The 20,690-nt window shown below is 41.6% G+C and overlaps 1 protein-coding gene across 1 annotated transcript in view; it reads left to right on the top strand.

The window, feature by feature from the left end:
- LOC308318953 (CUB and sushi domain-containing protein 3-like) overlaps positions 1-20,690 on the top strand; it is a gene marked incomplete at its 5' end in the record, with an annotated part of 301,597 nt that overhangs the window by 58,116 nt on the left and 222,791 nt on the right. The window contains 5 exons of the mRNA XM_080768691.1: positions 4,856-5,087; positions 16,111-16,223; positions 17,343-17,420; positions 19,224-19,311; positions 20,418-20,542. Of these exons, the coding sequence (XP_080624817.1) occupies positions 4,856-5,087; positions 16,111-16,223; positions 17,343-17,420; positions 19,224-19,311; positions 20,418-20,542 (636 nt within the window). The remainder of the gene's footprint in view (positions 1-4,855; positions 5,088-16,110; positions 16,224-17,342; positions 17,421-19,223; positions 19,312-20,417; positions 20,543-20,690) is intronic.

The following is a 20,690-nucleotide window of genomic DNA, read 5'->3' as shown; positions in this document are numbered from 1 at the left end:
ATTGCAACATGTTGATACTTTATTGATTCTGTTATGATGCCATATTCCCCTGGGGGCAGAGTCATTTGCAGGTACTGGGTAACTGACTGTGTTGTAAAAAATCCTCTCACATTTAAGCAATATGGAGGATTTTCTTTGAATATCCACTTCAGTAGTAGTACTCATCAGGATATAATATCCAATCCACGAACCAGGACATCTTTTAACACCCAGAGTACTAGTGAAGGGATTCTCTGGACTCATTTTCAATTATAAACTTGAATATCATTTCATATTTTGCTTCTAACAATTAACGTTTCTGCTAAAAAGAATGTCCCTGGCATCAGTGTGAAGGTTTTACTACTGTATCTTTGTTGCATGGCTATGGCAGTGGCATACACTGCAAATTACTTAATCTCTGAGAGTATAATTAATTCAGGATTTCCTGAAGACACTAATTACTGCTCTGCTAGCCATGTGTTTGGTGGGCCAATGTGGTGGCTGTATCAACCAAATGTCAAATTGAACAGGCATATATATTACAAATACTTGTGCGTGCGTGTGCGTGCGTGCGAGCAAAAATAACTTTGTATCGCCCAGGACCTGAGGACCAAGTGGGATGTCAGGAGTAGGCCTACCCTGATGTCATCAATATGACATCTGATGTCTCCTTCCAGTGGGACGTACATCAAGGACCTCCCTGCTCGAGAGGCATCCTAACCAGATGACCGAACCACCTAAGCTGGCTCCTTTCCAAGCAAAGAAGCAGCGACTCTACTAGGAGTCTCTCTTGGGTGACTGAACTTCTCACCCTATCTCTAAGGGAGATGCCACCCACCCGCCTTAGAACTCATTTCGGCCATCCGCAACCTTATCCTAGGTGAGAGTAGGAACGAAGATTGCTCGATAGACAGAGCTGCGGTACAGCGACTGCAATACCGCTCTCCCCCCCCCACGCTCTGATTCTTTGGCTGATCTCCTTCTCCGTCCTCCCCTCACTCGTGAACAAGACCCCAACCATCTGGTTAGGATGCCTCTCGTCCTCGATGCATGTCCCACTGGAAAGAGACCCCAGGCAAACCACGGACCAGATTTAGGGATTACATCTCCACAATGGCCATGGAATGCCTCGGGATCCCCCAGGAGGGGGATGATACTAATGTTGCTCTGGAGAGGGAAGTGTGGACTGTGGAGCTCTCTGGTGGAGCTGGTATTACCCCCGCGATCTGACTACAGATATACGGTTCCAGATATGGGCATAAAAGGGGCACAGGCAGACAGATGCAGAAATCCCATATATGGGCATGAATGGGACACAACCAGTCAGGCGCGTACATCAGGTACTCTGTTCAATAGGTATAACGGGTACAACCCGAAACCCGGGAGCGCATCTCATTGCCGTTGCCGGATAATGCACTCGCTGCTTCTGCTTTCCGTCTGGTGCTGTAGTCTGGTGCTGTGCCCAATGGGTACAATGATAATATTATTAATAGTGAATAAAACCTTTTTATTTTAACCAACCAAGATGGCTGTCAAGATTTATATTTAGTGGTCATTTGAAATTCCAGTTGCCAAATGCCAATAGCTGGTAAATGCTGGCCAACGGAAACCCTGATTTCTAATCTGCCGCGCTCTCTCTCTCTCTCTCTCTCTCTTGATCATTTTGTAACATTTCTCCTTCACTCCGTCAGTCTCTCTACTTCCTCCTGTTCTCTTCTGTTAGTCTTTTTCTTTCTCTTTTTGTTCTGTCTTTTTGAGGGACCCTAGACCCTCCTATATTCAGCTATAGAGTAGATTTTTGTCCTAACACAAACATTAAAGGCCATTGACAATGAATGGAGAATTTACGTCATATGTGTCTGAGAAAATCTGTATTTTTATTAAATTCCCATTGACAATGACTGAAGAATTTACATTTACAGTGTTGCTAAAATAAATGTTATTAAGCTGTCAGGTGTCTAAGCGCTCTCCCAAGATCCTTTGCCTATACTTTAAGACTGACATTACCTGGACTTAACTCAATGGTCCTGCGAGCATAATCCTACTGAGCCTTAATATTGCATTCATACAGTACATACATACATCTGTTTAAAGTCAGGAAAACCATAATATAGTGAATGTCTGAAAGTGTGACTGTGACTGTGTGACTGTGTGACTGTGTGACTGTACTCTGTGACTGTACTCTGTTGCTGTTTTTACATTTATGTAAAATAAACTATTCAATCAATCAATGTGTACCTTTATTTGTCTTTCTCACTGGGCATTTTGTGAGCTTTTTTCTCGTACCAGTTTTTCTTCCTTATTTTGTTTCTCTCACTCTTTCTCCTCTCCATCTTTCTGACATTAGCCTATTGTCTACTTACCTCTAATCCTTCTACATCCTTTTAATTATTCTCACAGATTCATACATGCTTTTTGACCTTGCTCTTTTCTCATGGCTTTATGAAATAAAAAATTCAATTCCCTTTTCACTGTTATACTTTCTGTTGCTTCCACCCCCCCCCCACCACCCTTCTCCATGTGTCCTCCGCGTTGGCCATGAAGCTTGAACCTTCCAAGACTTTGAAGTGCTGTGATTTCCAGGCAGATTCTTCAGTGCTCCTTTTAATTAGAGAATATAGCCAAATACAATTCTCCACTCAGCCTTCGTTGGCATGTCATGTGAAAAGTAAAGAATGGAATACTAATTCATAGTGCCGTATACTGCCAGTGTTTGTTTGACGGTCTTTTGGTTTTGTCGGGATCTAGACTCTCAAATCAGTTTGTGAAGTCTCACTAAAAGTAAAAAAAGAAAAAAATGACAAAACTAATCCCATCCTTCATATGGAGCCGATAACATGATTGTCAGCAGCTGTTCTTGCATATAGAAATTCCCACAAGCCACAATTGCTTGGCAGAGATGTCTGATGATTTGACAAAGCAAGAATAGACAGAACTAGATAAAGTGCCCCTCTGGCACAGGTCTCCACCAGGGCTGTTCAGGTTGTGATCTCCTGGTGGCGCTATAATAGGCCAATGTGAAAAGAGTGCCATTTCTTCTCACGCCTTGGAATGCAATTGGATGATTTGAGGCATTTTGTTCCAAAAATGTGTTTTGCAAAAATCCACCTGTTGGTGAAAGATTTAATGTAAATTGCATGCTGCGTTCATGATTTGAGGCTTTTTGTTAAAAACGGGCCAATCCTGCAAACTTTGAAAGCTAATGTTAGCCAATTAGGATGGAATATGAAATATCGGACAGATCCGTCTTGAACACATGACTAGAGATAGTGTGTAATGATTTGCGGGATTTTTGGACAGAATCTGGAGGAGTAATATAAAAAAGAATCTGGAAAATTTGGGGCAGATGTTCATCGTTGGCATCCAGGGAGTGTGATTTGGCATCGACCGGGTTAGCGGTGCCCAAGATTAGCTGTACACATACGGACGGACAGACACACACGGACGGAGTGCAAAACATACTCTCTTCCCATGCCTTCGGTCTGGTGGAGACAATTATTAAAGATGCAGTTTGTGCAAACAGTGAAAAATCAAATATAATGAGGCTTTTCATTCATGTGTACAACCTATGTTCATGCATTTCCAATTAGCCCCACTTGCAGGCGATAAAACGTCTGCCTTTGGCATAAGACTACAAAGGAAAACGCTTGTTATGACGCAAGTATGTGCACTTTGTGCAGACATCATAGCTGCCTCAATTGAGTCGGCAACCCCTCGACTCCCTTCAATAGCAATCTTCCTGTTAATGTATATGTGACTCAAAGGACATGGATCAAGCCAACTAACGTCCCCTGCAGTGGCTGCTTCTTCTTCTTCTTTTGAAATTTGCACATCCACTTACTTGTCCCTTGACCAATCGTGTAATGCAGCATAGGAGAATGTTCCAAGGCTTTCCATGGCTGTGCCTGGCAGCTCTGACAGCCCCTGAGCGGAAAGCCAAGCCATCAAAGGTTTCAGCTGGCACAGCTGAGAGTCACATATTACTCTTAAATGATGTGAAAACTGTGAAAGCCCTGCCATCATTAGAATTCTTTAAAAAAAAAAGGTGTGGAAAAATAAAGAAAACTTGGTACAGGGGAAAGAGGGGGAGGGTGGAGATGAGTAATTGTGGAAAGATATGAGAGGGATCTGGACAGAGAGGAGAGATGAGAGATGAAGGGAGGGCGAGAGCCGCGAGAGAGGTGGATGGGGACGTGGCTGGGGAGAGAGGGTGAGTGGAGAAGGGAAGAGAGATGGAGTGAGAGAGAGTGAGCCACTATTATGGGAGAGTGCATTAACATTCAGCTGACATGCCATGCTCCCCACATTGAAAAAAGGAAAAAAGAAAATACAATTTCACAGCATTATAAGTCCTGTTTATCACCATTTGTTTGTTTCCCGAAACATGAGGCAGCTTGGAGGACACAATGATGAATTACAGGCTCTCAGAGAGAGCGAGAGAGAGAGAGAGAGAGAGAGCTTCTAGCACAAAATAAAAACAAAAATGTAAATGTCGGCAGAATTAATTATTAATTGGTTATGAACAGATCTTCTCATTTGTCATTTGATATGAATATTTCATGCGTCCAGCCAGTGTGTTGAAAACACAAGCAACCATTTAATAAATTGTATGTTTCATATACTGTACAGTGTTATTACTGGAATTAGTCTCACTGAATGAAATAGTTACTTCCATATCTATAGCTTGAGAATACACAAAAGCTGTGTACCTTCAACAATGGCCTTTTTTAATAAGTGGCTTTATCTGAGAGGACAGGGACATGTGTTATGTGGGCTACCACATCCTCTCCTGTGTTGACCTTGAGGAAGTGCTCAGAAAACAGTCTTGTGTGTCTGTTCTCACGCTGTTCTCTCCCTGGTCTTTGGTGATTGACAGCGGAGGACACGTGCGGCGGCACCCTGAGGGGTTCTAGTGGGCTCATCTCCAGCCCTGATTTCCCCAACGGAGACTCTCCTGGAGCTGGCGGTGGAAGCCCTGGCAGCGGGGAGTGCAAGTGGACCGTCCTGGCCGATCCAGGAGACACCATCTCCCTGGTGTTCACCGACTTCCAGATGGACGACAAGTCTGATTACCTGGAAGTGGAGGGGTCCGAACCTCCCACCATTTGGTGAGTTGAGTTGTTGATGCTTGTCTGTTTGCGTTTGAGGTTGATGAAGCTTATGCAATGGCAAACCCGGTGTGTCATTTTAATCTGAGCGTATATGGATAAATTAACACAGATAATTCTAACCTCCATCTAGGTACATTTGTACACTCTCAGAAATTCAATTCAAGATTCAAGATTCAATAATTTATTTGCCATGTCAACAAGTTGATAGGAATTTGTCTTGGTTCATACTCAACATATACAGACAACCATAGATACACAAACAAGAAGGACACAATACAAAAACAAAAACCAGCAGCATAGCAAATTACATTTAGTTTTTTAGTGCTATATGCATATTGCTACAAGTTCAGATGTCTAATGGCTACAGGGTAAGTGCTATCTCTGAAGCGAGATGTTGAGCTCTTGATACTTCTATATCTCCTGCCTGATGGGAGGAGATTGAAGAGGTACTGTAATGTGCAGGATGGGAGTTGTCTGCAATGATTTAGTTTGCCATACAAATGGATCAAATTAACAGAGGGTTTTAACCTTAATACGTAGATAGGCTACAGATGGATCAAATTGACCCTTACAGGTCCACTTTTTTAATGAAGACTGATTTTACTGTGTGACTTCAAGTGGTGATGTTGTCAACGTGTAATATGTTTAAAATACATTATTTTAAATGTAATCATTTAAAATAAATGAAAATTAATGTCATGAAACCTTTAATAACTGACACAAATGTTAGCCTACAGTAGATGTAGAGTTCTTTCATAGACATACATTTAATTCAATAAGATACCATTGCTTTGATATTCTGATGGCAGCTATTTAATCCATGAGGTGTGCTACTTCCCAATGTCACAAATTTCAGTTTATTGCTTTTCATTGATGGAGAAGTCGCTCCACCTGCAACGAGGGATTTAAGTGCTTTTGACCCTGCGACCTTGAGACATGAGGGTTATCCATCTCTTCTTTGCCGAGTGTGAATGGCATCATCTAGCAAGTTTATGTGATCCTACCAGGCATTAAATATAATTGGCTGAAGAAGCTCTCATCAATTACTGAGAGAGAGAGAGAGAGAGAGAGAGAGAGAGAGGTTGGTCATTTACAGTTTACAGAAATTACATCATGAGTATGCGCAATTTATCAAGATCCACAAATATGTCCAGGAGTACAACATGAGTGAGAACTAGAAAAAGTGCCTCTCGGGGCACAGGTCTCCACCAGGGCAAGTCAGGTTGTGGCCTTTTGGACAAAATCTGGATGAGTAATATAAAAAATGGTTTTTCAAAAGTTAGCCTCCTGGTGGCGCTTTAACAGGCCGTTCTGGGAAATGTGGGGCAGAGGTTCATCGTTGGCATCCAGGGAGTGTGTGTGCAAAATGTGGCATCGACCGGGTTAGCGGTGCCGGAGATTAGCTGGTAACAGACGGACGGATGGACAGACGGACGGACGGAGTACAAAATATACTCTCCCCCCCCATGCCTTCGGCGTGGTGGAGACAATTAATATCTCCTGATTTTGTTGATGGATACTATCCACAAAATTATGTGTAATTGAACGTTCCCTAACAATGTGAAATGGCCCATTTCAAGACATTAGATTTTGTACAAAATAATGTGGTGTTTAATGTGAGTATACTGTGCCGTCATTCAGTATTCTCCAATCTTTCCGTAAACACCCACGTATTAAATGTTATCAATCAATACCTCCAATGTGTTTTAACCAATCAAGCTGTTAACAGCTGGCCACAATTTGTCAATCCAACGCTCTACTGCAGTATATAGCCAGCTTATTTAACACGATTAGCCAATAACGGTAGTACATTTATCAATGTGTTTACAGCAACACAGGTTAACATTTGGCAAAATGTCAATGTTGACTGTGGAAAAAACTGAAACCAGACAGAAAAACATCAAAGCGGAGTGGACAGATAAATCCATGTTTCTGGAAATAAAGGTTAATTAAGAGGCTGATGTGTTGCTTTAGTAGGGCTACGTTATTTGACCATTGAGTGACATCTCCATGTACTTAATAGGCTTTATTTGGGAGTACATGGAAATTATAAAACCGCTATTGAAATGACAGAATCACTGTTTCTGAATCTGTTTGCTTTTCACTGCTGATTTGAGTATTAGCTTCTTTTCCAAACACTGCACAACTAATTTATATTCCGTCATCATCCATACAAATCAATGCCATGATGTCATAATTTTAGATAAACTATTTTGCAGCAAGATTTGATTACTCGAATCTCTCACAAAAGTCTTCTTTCTTAGGGACCTGCTTTCTACTCTACTGATGTGCGGTCAGATTTCAGACTTGCTTTATACTTAGTTGTGCACCAGTGTGTCAAAATCAAGTATGAATCAGGCTTAAAAGTAAACAGGTGCAGGCCTGTTAAAAGTAGGCCGGTGGCCAACTGTGACGGGCACATACAGTACAGGTCTAGTCCTACTATAAATGTGCCATGTCTCTGCGTGTGTGTGTGTGCGGTTGTAATGCACCTAACTCGAGAACTGTTTGCCCCACTTCATATTCAACACACACGTTCCACACCCCCGCAGGGAGTGCAGTGCCCGGACTCGAGTCGGTCGGACCCACGGTTCTCCAGAACCACCACAAAAGGCTCTGCTCAGGCTCTGCCAGTGGGCCTACTCAGCCTAAATCCCCTCACCTGTGCAATTTCCAGCCTCTGCCATGGCAACCCCACACCTGACAATTGATTAGCCTACTAACTTAACCACTCCACTTTTCACAGTCAGTCAGTTTGCCCTCCTCACAGGCAGATACAGAGATCTCCATGTGGGACACAGACAGACAGTTAAAACGGGTATTATTAGGTTCCCAAGTTGCATTGTTCTCAAGTAGGCCAGTAGCCGACGGGCACGTACAGGTCTAGTAAATATCAAATGACGCAATGATGAACTCATACATGTAACTACAGTGATGGATATCAAACGAACAGATTACACATGCTTAACGGTGTGCAATAAAACATCCAAGCCTTAAACATCCAAGCCTTAAGCAGTCCAGGAATTACTGTTCCTGGACTGCTTTTTAAATTCATTTCAACCATACTGTGGAAGTGTCTTATACTTATGACACTTTCACAGTATGGTTAAAATGTAAGTATGTTGATATTTTTCACACACTACAGTGTGCTGAACAGTGGCCACTCAACATTGTGCTGTATATACAATGCAGTGCTCTGAGGAGTAAACCGTACAAATATTCATTCACAGTCGGTGGCCACAGACTGTGAAAGCGGGAGATTCAGAGAGAGAGAAAAATGGCAGCTTGTCATGGGGATTGTGAAAAAGACACAGAGAGAGTCAAAAGAGGAGACACATGGGGGAGGATGGCGATGACTGCTAAGTACCGTACTGTATATTGACACTGTTAGGGAAAGACTGACAGGAAGCTGATGCTGGATGACGTTGAGGTGTTTTGACAGGTCCGTAAGGTAACGCTCCTCTTCCACTCTTAGTTATGAAAACTCCAGAATTAACTCTTTCTCTCAGTGTGAATGTTTCTCAGCCAGATGGCAGATGACTCTGTTGGTGTGTGGGAGAGGTGAAACATTTAGTACAGTACCTGCGCATCCTGTTGAGTAATGTGTTCGTTTACTGCATTAAATTAAATATTTCAAAAATGATTCAGAAGAGAATGTGTTCTTTACTTTTATCTTGTCAAAGAGCCATGCCATGCAGCTTACCTTGACTCAGAGTTGAGCACATTTTCTCTCTTAGTTAAGAATCTTTAGCACTGCATTATCCGAGCCTTAGTTGTGGAAACCTTGTATCTTTGAGAAAACAGCTTTTCGGGACTTGAGATATACTTGAGGGATTTCCAGTACTCATCCATTGAACACAAGGAAATCGGCTATACATTTTTCTCCCTGTTCATCTTATATCATTCAGGAGATAGTAGATACTACTAGACCTGAGGTAGGAAGCACACAATGACGGCAGCAACTAGATCTAGCAGGGTCAAGTAAGTTATTGTACCAACTATCATTCATTTGTGATTGGTTCCCATGGGGGTATTGGACTAAACTGATTGGCGGATTGCATAATATGCAATAACATGGAGCATCAAAAGCATGAATTTGTGTATGAAATCCTACACACTCCGCCCTGGCGCCCTCCTACTACACTGCTGAATATGTATTTGTTATCCATTTCCCAGAGAGAGTTTCAAAAGACAATATTTATTTATAGAGGTGAAAGAGGTATGACGAGCACTGGGGATGTAGTATGTTTTGCTTGTGTTGAAGGGTCATCATGGATCAGCTTCATTGAATGCCTCAAAACACCTGGATGATGCTACTGTGCGTCGCCAAACGCCATATGCTGTCAGATAGAGGTCTTTTCAGAGTCTGGTGGGCCATGTGGGAACCAGTGAGCTGTGTTGGTTACAGCCAGAATTCCAGAGAAAGGGCTTAGGTTAGGCCAGGCACACGAACAGATACAGATAAACAAAAGCTTCTGCTCTACTTGAAGATGCCATGTACCGTACTGACACTGTACATTTTTATTTATTTATTTGTCAGTTTTCACATCCATGTAAATGGGCCAGAGTTAGCCGAAGCTAAATTTCATCTGTAGTCCCTGGGCAGGCTCTTAAAAAATGAATGATAAAAGAAAGACAAAGTGTAGTGTGCCTGCACACAACACCATGCGTTGATGCCATGTGTGCATACTGTATGTGCAAGCACCCAACACTATGTCCATACAAAAACACAATACAATACAGTACAATACAGGAACAGATCAACATGGTACAGGGGACAGAACAATGGCAAGTGAAGTGAGAAATGACACCGGTGATAAATACTAAATAGTGCTGAGAGTTACTCATGATTACAGATTTGAGTTGTTTTTAGCCACCTTTTCAGGTTGAATTTGAAGGTCAGATAGTTGGAGGTCTCTCTTAATTCTGTAGTGTAGTGTAGTGTTTCTCCTTCTTTAGCAGTGTTTCAGTGTATTTGTTGTAAACCCAATGCACAGCTACTTTTGCTATTTGCATTTATATTAAAGCAAGCTTATCAATTTGCCCTTGAGTTTTAGAGAAGCATAATGATAACTGACAGTGAACATTAAAATGTATTATACCCAGTTATTGAGATCCGGGTAGCTTAGTCAGTAGAGCCCTCACCTTTGGACCGCAAAGTCATGGGTTTGATCCCCAACTCAGTGGCACGACTTGGGTGTGGCAAGTAGAAAAATAGGACGACTTTTTAGGAAAAATAGGACGACTTTTTAGGAAAAATAGGACGACTTTTAAAACTGATATCCTTTTAAAACTGATACTCTTTCCCTGCCTTCAGCAGGTGGAGATAATCATTCAGCGTATGTCAAAGCAAGGCCTAAGATGCCCACCAGACGAATTCCGTGCTTTAGCTGAATTGCCATGAGAGATACATTGAATTACTTTTTTCTGGTATTGATTAATCCTACCTGGCTAAAAAGAACCAATCAAAATGTCCCAATCTACCACTCCAATCAGTTTAAAGTAAATGCAAAATACCCTTGCAGATATGTGTTGATAATTGACCTTGGTTTGCCACCAGACTAGTTAAGGCAAGACATGTTGTATGCTGTGAGCAGCACATTGTGTTGAAGTTAATCCCCTGATTTTGTACAGAAGGCAGGCAATAAAGGCATGTTGCCTAGTTAAGAGGGCTGCTGGGCAGTGGCTTCTCCCTTGTTACACATACACTATATTCTTAAAGCAACATGTCTTGTTATAGGTTTTGTGGGGGAACAAGACAGAAAGAAAGAAATAAAGAAATATGGTGAAGGGGGAAAACTAATTCACTTGTTCCTCAGGTTCCTTGTTAAAATTGAACAAATTGCTCACTATCTGTTGCGGAGCTTTACCTAACCCTCCTATTTCTGAAGAAAGGCAGAGGGGAACTGGGCACCTTTATTTCTAAGTCTTTGATATGACATTTCTGAGAAGCAGTTCACAGACCAGGCCATCCAAGATTGTAAGGGTTAGGTGTCTTGCACAAGGGCATTATAAAGATGGATAGCCTAACTTGTATACTGAGAATTGAATGTCAGGCCCAAGCTAACCCTGCTACCTGACAGTTATACTCTAGACCCTTATTTAAACGCTTTCTATGAAGCCTTTATCTATAATGCAGTATAGACATTAGACACCAAGAGTGAGAGTTCTTAATTGGCTGATACTTACAATTATTACTCACTAGACACCTTCATAACACCTTATAAAGCAGCTGTAATGATGTTGTGAGAGTTTCTGTAAGCCATAATGCCTTGTCCCATATGACATAGGTCCTATTTAGACTATCTATAGTGCAAGGTGGCGCATGGTCTACTCTAGTGCATGGCTGCAAATGCCTTGGGGCAAGTTGGGGGTGTGTCCAACTTCAATTTTTCTTTGATTGATGATTTCTTCCTAGGAAAATGTATGAAAGTATAATCAGTAGCTGTGTTAAAATTCACTGTTAGTCCTTGAAAAGTCCAAATCGATACTGTGTGGGAAGCATAATGTGCAGCATAAAAACACTACACGCTTGCCAAGAAGTAATCTCAGAGAAGCCATATTGCATATCTATGAAGGAAGGAATAGACAGCCAAAGTGACTGCAGAGATAGAATAGCTTTGAATTATGCGAGTAGTCAATTTTTCCAATTGGACTTCCTCATTCTTTGTCACTCAGTATGCACTGGGAGAGATACAAAAAGTAAGCAGTAGACAGCATTACAGCACCAAATAAATACATACATACATACATACATACATACATACATACATAAAACCACACACTTGCAGTGCACATACCTCAAATAATTAGTGTAGTTTCTATCTAACACACTATTGTTCTCAGAACAGAAAAATTAAGCTTTTACTTTTAGTCATACTTTGCACAGTTATAATATTAGGCAGCCAGTTGGGAACAGTCAAAATTGTAGGCTGCTCAACAGCGCCACTTGAAGCAAATTACACCAGATGAAGTAAGCAGTGCAAGGAGTCTTAGTTACACACACACACACACACACACACACACACACACACACACACACACACACACACACACACACACATGCATGCACGCACAAGCAGCTGGCACTGCTTAAAAATTACTTTCTTTCCTCCTACCTGTAATTCCAATGCTGTCAAAATATTACATTTTAAAAACTTTTTATTTTTTCCAGAAATCATGATGTGGTCACTCAAGATATTCCACAGACTTGGTTATGAAAGGATTTAGTGAGAACTATTTTCTACCGAAGTATACCCGCCAACTGTCTATCTCCACGTAGAATGTGTGCCAGTCATGGATGTAGCTGCCAGCACTTACGTGTGACGTAATAGACAGTAACGTGATAGACAGTAACTGTGTTATGAGTTCTGAGACATTGCTGTTGAGTTTTCCAAATATAACCTCTTGACGCTTTGAGCAGCACAAACCAAATGCAGTGAGCATTGACTTATAGTGATAGTAGACATATCCAAACCTCTGCAAATAATACCAAAACTATCTAGATGGATAGATAGCACTATAGAAATAAAATGTCATGTATTTCGGGTCAACTGCCTCTAACAACAGTTCTGTTAACCTCTAGTATTGTTTTAGCCCAGCTAGCAGCTTAGTTCGGTCGGTTAGTTGCATAGCCTGTCACTGTCTGTGCAACGCTTTGGACAGGCATTCTGGCTTGTTTGCAATGGAATTTACTTGATTGATTGATCAGACTTTATTGCTATATCACAGTTATACGGTAAAAGTGGGTGGAATTCTTGTTTGTGTGTGTGTGTGTGTGTGTGTGTGTGTGTGTGTGTGTGTGTGTGTGTGTGTGTGTCAGCCCAATTGAGGTTCTCGGAGATGTGTATTCCAAGGAATTTGAAATCACTGACCCATTCCACTGTGGCGCCATCTATGTGAATAGGAGCGTGTTCTCTAACAACTCGCCTCCTGACATCCACGTTCAGCTCCTTGGTCTTGTTGACAATGTGAGTGAGGTTGTTCTCCTGGCAGTGCCTGGCACCATAGGGCCAGTGTTCTGACATCATTATCGATCAGGCCCAGCACCGTCGTGCCGTCAGCATACTTGATGCTGAGCTCTGCGTGGCCACACAGTCGTGTATGTGCAGGGAGTATAGAGGAGAGGACTTGCCACGGCCGTGCAGCCCTGATGGGTTCCTGTGTTGAGGGGTGAGGGTCTGACGTGATGTTAACCATTCTCGGCGGCCCGATAGGAAGTGCAGTATCCAGCTGTGTAGGCGCATATCCTCAGGTCCAGTCTTGGGAACAAAATTATAATGTTGAATGCTGTGCTGTAGTCCACATGTCAAACAGCATTCACATGCATTTGTTCAAAGTCAAAGTCATACGATTTGTCACACACGTTACCGCAGTGAAATTTGTTCCCATCTTGGAGCGGTGAGCCACAGCCAAGGAGCGGTGAGCTGCAGCCGTGCCGCGCTCGGGAATTATTTATTGTTCTTCCTCTTAGTGTGAGGGCAGTGTGTAGATCTGGAGATATTTTGTCAAAATGCCATCAATCAAGCTTTATACATGAATGGCCATCAATTGCCATTGATGTATAATAAAACAAATCTGCTATCCCTAGGCTATTCTCCCTTGAAGCTCATGCACACACACATTGCACACACACTTGTATTTTTCAGAAATGTTAACCATTTAATTGCTATTTACTTATTGTACGTGAATAGTGAAAATTGCTTATCTACTGTACAAGCTCACGACGTGTCGTGACGTTGGGAAACCTTTTGAAAACACTCATACGCACGCACACACACACACACACACACACACACACACACACACACAATTTTGTACAGTGTCTATTTTTTATTATTGTCCCCATCCATCTTGTAATAGCTGTACAGTATATGCCACCGGATATGTGGACATTATTTGATGGAACATAATGAATATCCCAGTTAAATAAAAGGCTGCTATTAGATTTTCTCTGCTATATATCATTCTGTCATTAGCATTCTTTTCAATGTGCCATGTGAGAGAAAGGTCAGCTTTTGTGTGAAATCAATTAGCTTTAACTCCCCTCAGGGGCAGCTGTCATCTCCTTCTCATAGATATTTTGGGATTTGAATGTGTATTCAAAAATCACATTCGGGTCGTTGATTGAGGAGATGTGTAGGGCAAGACCTTGTAATCCCCACCTGACAGATATCTTTCTTTTGAATTTTCTCAGGTCATAAATTGTTCACTTGTGAAATCGAAATTCCAGGCACCAGTGGTGTTATTGAAATGTCTATTTGTCTAGTGTCAAATAGGGTAAAGGATTTTTTCTCTCTACTTAATGACGTATTTGCATCATAGAACCAACTATTCCTGAACTCAAGTTAGTCCACCAGACACCATACCGGTGAGCAAGAGAGAAAGCAAGCGAGTGTGTTGGTGATTTGGTATACTATATATAGTAGACTATGTGTAATCTACTGTAGGCCTACAGTATGGTTGTGTTAAAGGACCATACTGGTGTTCATTACAATTTCATTTACAGACACTCTTACCCAGAGCAACTTAAAAGTGTAAGATTGGAATAAGCAGAATAAGCATGAACTCTAAGCACAAATACCTGTAGGCACTGCATGGCCGAGTGCAGAGAGAACAATGTAGTGCCTCAAAGAACAATTAGCAGGTAAACGATGAACGTAGCATCTGTCAATGAAACTGTCTGCTGTTGTCTACGATTCATGGTATACAGTACTTGGCTTTTCTACTGTGGAGCATTTTCCAAAGCATGCATAGTTTGCTTTTCACCGATGCCGTCAAAGGAATAATATTGTGTCCAATATATTATCAACCAAAACGATGGTTCTCACTATGGTTGTTTCTTGGACTGTCTGATAGGCATTTTGTACTATTGGCTGCAGTAAGTCCAGTTGGGTACATGGATTTTGAGGCATTAGATAAAAGCCTTGGCTGGTTAACCAGATAAATGAGGAGGCCCCTGGCCCTGCATGGTACCAGCCTTGAATCCCCATGATTATAGACCGTTGCAAATGTGATGGTCATGCACTGGATAATACTTGAAGTGATATTGAACTCTAAATTGCACAGGCAGATGGGCAGCCACATACTGAGAGAGACGGATGGACAAACACAAGGACAGACAAAAATATCTTTGCTGTCGAGAAGGAATCACCAACTCCTAAATGTTAAGCAATACTGCTTCATCAAAGATAAAAAGAGAGGATCCGGGCAAACTGCTTCATCAAAGTTGGTGTGACTTTATATATTGTCATTTACTTCCATGAGATGGGGAGAGGTGGTGTAGTTAGTTTGCTTTAATAGCAGACAGTTTGAAGGTGGAGTTAAGAGGTTATGTTCGAAGCACTTTTTATTACTTTTCATTGGATCAATAATGTTCGAAACAACACCCAGACAATAGCACTGGTTTATGAAGACAAAAAATAATCAAAAACCTAAATAATTGAGTTGGGTGGTTTCCTCCCGACAGCAACGATATGCAGAAGTGCAAACACGCACGCACACACGCACGCACGCACACGCACACACACACACACACACACACACACACACACACACACACACACACACACACACACACACACACACACACACACACACACACACACACACACACACAAACACAAACACACACACGCACACGGACACAATGAGAGTAAGGAGGAGTTGTTTCTGGGTTTCAGGGACAAGCTGATCATAATTTCCAGGGCACTAACTGTTCTCCCACAGTCATCACAATAGTACAGTCAGTAGGAGAGGAACACACTGCTTCCCCCAAAATGATGACACGGCTCCGATGCAATTTTTTCATCTATAAATCACAACCTAGAGATTAATTCGTGTCAACTTCTTGATTTAATTCAGTCATGTTTTATTTTTATTTTTTTTACCCCTGGATCTTTAAGACACATTCCGTTTTTATCGTTATAAATTCTGGAGCGACAATGGCCATGGAGCTAGTTGCAGTACGATTAAAGAGGATGTCATATCTCTGCTTTCTCCTCTGCTTCTTCACACCCAGGCTATCTGGAGTGAATATCCCTGCACCCATCATCAGCAACAAAAATTGGCTACGGCTGCATTATGTGACGGAGAGCAACCACCGCCACAAAGGCTTCAGGTCTCAGTATCAAGGTAAGAGATGATTACTTCATTTGCAAATCATAATAGAGGTCCTGCTATTCGAGCAAAAAAGCAACTGGGAAAAAAACATTGTAATTGTGAATTGTGTTTTTGATCTTTGTCAACTGAATATCATGAATGTGATGAAGGGTAAGGCGTGTGTATGATGGTTCTTTCTGCTGCAAACCCCTGACATCAAAAGTCCTTCATAAAATATTTAAGAGATACTGTACACAGTTTTCCTGCTTATAAAAACATATAGCTTGGGTGGCTCTTATTACCCTTAGGATTACCCTGGCGGTGTCTTCTGGTAGGACTTTCAACATGGTACTCACTGTATATAATGTACTTAAGATAGTCCAGTAGGACAGCCCCAAATCAAACATGAAAGTGTGCCCTGTCACCATAAAAGGCTTTATAAAGAGTTTTCTTTCCGGTAGCATGCATGTGTAGCAGCCCATTGTAGACAACGACGTAAAATCAATTGCATGAAAACTCTCCTTCAGGAGCGTTGTGCTATACTCAAACAATTTTCCCCTGTGTGTTAGTCATTCATGGTATCAATAGGACACACTTTTTGTAACATGCTGTAGGGATGCTGTAAGCAACAAGAGTTAATCACTTATTTCAAAGTGACAGTCCAGAGGAAGGGGGATCATCCCAATGCTTGCAAATCCAAATCACCTTGTTTTTGCTTCACTCATCCCTCATTGCTTTTGGCTATTTCTTTGTCCACCTATGGTTATGACAGTCGCTTGCATCACCTGGCTTTTGTGTGAAGTCTGTTCCATGTTGTGTTGAATTATACATTCGTAGACATTCAGTGTTGTAGTCGGCTGCTCTTTGATTCTTTCTGTATGTCATGTATTACCCCGTACAGTATATATAACAAAAAATTGTTTAAATCAATTTTGATTCGTTGTTTAACATACAATATCTACTTTTGGAAACGAACAAGCTAGTTTGGAAATTGCATGGCTGCATTTCCTATGAAAAAGGAGGCACACCAATAGCAATTATTCTATAATGACCAAGCTTTATTCAAAGAAAGAAACACTTGTACTGTATCTTCTCACATCTAATACTGTAACTTCTTTTATCTAATGGATTCTTTTTATTGCTCTCAACCAGTGAAAAGCTCTGGAGAGCTTAAATCCAGAGGGGTAAAATTATTACCGGGAAAGGACAACACTAACAAACTCTCTTTGAGTAAGTCTTTTATTTTTCTTATGCAAATGTCATTGTTTGGACTTTTTTTGTTTATTCAGGGCTTGTGTTCTGGGTCTTTATTTCGTTCTCGTCTCTTTCGTTGCTGCATCATTTGGTGAAGGCATTACGCAACAGTACTAGATTTTGCAGAAGTGCAGTCTTTTGTCTTTCTGACAACCTATTTCCCCCCAAGTCTCTGGACTCCATGTCCTTACAGAAATATGTTCAGCTAGATGAGACCCAGGACTAGACTGTATGTTGCAGCAAAAATCATAATTTCAATATCTTGTGACCTCTAAAAGTTCCCTCTTTCTGTCTCAGTCATTCATTCACTGTGTTTCACTCTGTCCAGCCTAAGCAATACATCACATTATGGCATACTCCGTAAGATCCTCTGTGTTCATTTTACTCTGAGAGTTAAACTAACACTCAGGATTTCACAGTATGAGCAGTATGATCTGCATTCACATATCTGTACACGCACGCACACACGCACGCGCGCACACACACACACACACACACACACACACACACACACACACACACACACACACACACACTGCAGTAGTGACCACTTATTTGGAAGATGAATTGTGTACACTTCAGAACCGAGGTGAATGCATTCTAATAGTTGCTGAGCTTTGCCATTAACATAAGCTTTTCACAAAACTCAAAAGCGTATGAGAAACGACTTACCACAATGTGCTAAACACTTTAGTGACAACAAGTTGTAATCTTTATTACCTTGTGTGTCACAGACGTGACTTCAGAGACATGAATAATGCAAAGGTTTATCATCTGTTCTCCTTCTCTGTTCTTCTCCTGTGTATGTCTAAAAAGGGACTAGGAGGTGGCACATATGCCATGTGTGACATATGCCATTTTCACGCTGTATAATTGAACCCATAACACTATTATTACTAGCTCGCCCTCAATTAACCACAAATCTAATGAACTTCCTAAATGAAAAAAGAATGAATGCCTCCGGATCTGCTTGGTTGCTGCATGTGTGTGATGTCTTACTGCAAAGTTATGATAGCACATTTTTCATGAATTTCATTTGCAGCGCATGATTTATTTGATTCTCAGAATATACTGTATGAGAAAGATAGGGCTCTTTAATGTCCATACATGGCACGGATACACGCACGCACGCACACGCGCACACACACACACACACACACACACACACACACACACACACACAGCACTCATACTTATGCAGCCAACTTTTATTCCACTTCCAAGTCTTGGCTTATGCAGTGTAGTGAAGGCTGTATATTTCACCCTATACCCAAAGCTTAATCGAGGGTACTTAAACCATTAGTATGTATGGGGAGTCACTGAGTGATTATTGTGGCTCCTGTAATGTAGTTGAAGGTTATTTAATCCTCTTAGTCCCTGTTGGACTCAGATAGATTCTTTCCATTTTGTCTAGCTCTGGGAAGAGAGAAGTCGAGTGTTGCATTCAGTTTGATAACACTCAACAAGAGTGTGCATTCACAACACCACAACTGGCAATACAAGACCGCTGACTTTGATACATGGGGTCAATTTGTCTATCTACATAATTACTGCAACCATATGTTTCTTACCAGGCATTAGCGTTTTGAATGGTCTTCCAGGAAGTATTTAAGCACCCATTCTGCAACCATATGTTTCTTACCAGGCATTAGCGTTTTGAATGGTCTTCCAGGAAGTATTTAAGCACCCATTCAACATGTTTTAATTTGCTGGCTGTGTCGGTCTTTGGCGTGGAAGGTTATTCTCACTTACAACATTTTAAATCATTGTCTTTCACAGTGAATGAGGGAGGTATCAAACAGGTGTCCAATTACTGCCCAGACCCAGGGGAGGCTGAGAATGGAAAACGGACAGGTTCAGACTTCAGGTGAGTTGGCACACATCACAGAACTGAAGTAAAGGGCTTCAGACAGAGTTAATATTTTCACAAATGGAACATTCAGTTTTATTTATACAAAACAAAGTCCAACATACAGTTAAAACAGTATGCTGGACTTAGACCTTTTCATTTTAGCACCAATGAATCTCGCTACACTGTCCTAAATGTTAATTAACTCTTGAGTCTTGAGCATTCAATCCAAATTGACCTGTACATGTCCATTTGGGTACATTTGTACACTCTCAGTGTTATAAATGGATAAAGGCCAGTGGCCCCTTTTGGATAGAGACCCTTGGTTTAAGAAACACTGCCTTAAGCACTAACCACACCAAAGGGTCAAGGCGGTTTTAGCGTTGTCCCTGCGGTGTGATATGTCTTGTTGCACGTTGACCCACGTTGACCCTAGTGATTCAACGCATGGAATTCAATGGCCCAAACCACACAAAAGGGTCAAGACGGTTTTGCATGGTGACTTTGGTGTGGTTAGGGCTTAAGAAATACATTGAAATATATAACATTCTCCAAAGTAGCCTTCAAAGTGGCAAGTACTTAATAGCACTTGTGTCCTCACTGATCAGTATTCAGAGCAAGAGGAGCCTGAGGGTTGGTTATATCTTACCAGCTTCCACATGAGTGCTGGAATGGAGCAGGCAGGCAGGCAGGGGCCTGAGATTTAGTTAGCTGCTGCAATTAAGTCCAATCTCCAGTCCCTACCGTACTGGAAACGTGGCGTTTGCGTTCCCTTCCCCTTTTCATGCACAGATACCGCATTCGCTCTCATGAGCATCCCTATTGTGCTGCACGCAAAAGGGCTCCGGTACTGTTGTAATCTACACTGTGCACTTGGCACTCAAGTATGGACACATTTAATCCTTGCTAGGTTTTCTCAGTTGCCATTACGAGGAGTATAGGTTGCTCTGTCGGAACCAGCAGTAGTAGTGCATAATATACGCACTACATTCATGGGATGGATTCAGTTAGTATATTGAGATGTAATCCAAGATAAATGTAACGGAGAAATAAATGGGATTTGCCTCAGGGCTTTTCTTTGGAACCGATTGCTTCTCTGACTGTAATATTTGGTATCTCTCCAGCATCGGAGCAACTGCTCAGTTCACCTGTGACGAAGACCATGTGCTGCAGGGCTCCAAAACGATTACCTGCCAACGCGTGGCAGAGGTCTTTGCTGCTTGGAGCGACCACAGGCCTGTCTGCAAGGGTGAGGGGAGGTTCCTGGAGAGCTAATAAAGCTGTTTGATTAACTGCCACTGGATGTAGGCTCTATGCAGATAGAGGAAAGTTCACTTCTGTTAATTATGTATGAAAGGCTCTGCAGCAGCACTCCATTTTTTCATTACAAAGAAGGC

The sequence above is a fragment of the Protomyctophum bolini genome (genome assembly GCF_963924005.1).
Source record: "Protomyctophum bolini genome assembly, chromosome: 7".
Lineage (NCBI taxonomy): Eukaryota > Metazoa > Chordata > Actinopteri > Myctophiformes > Myctophidae > Protomyctophum > Protomyctophum bolini.
This window is presented reverse-complemented; position numbering and strand designations above follow the sequence as displayed.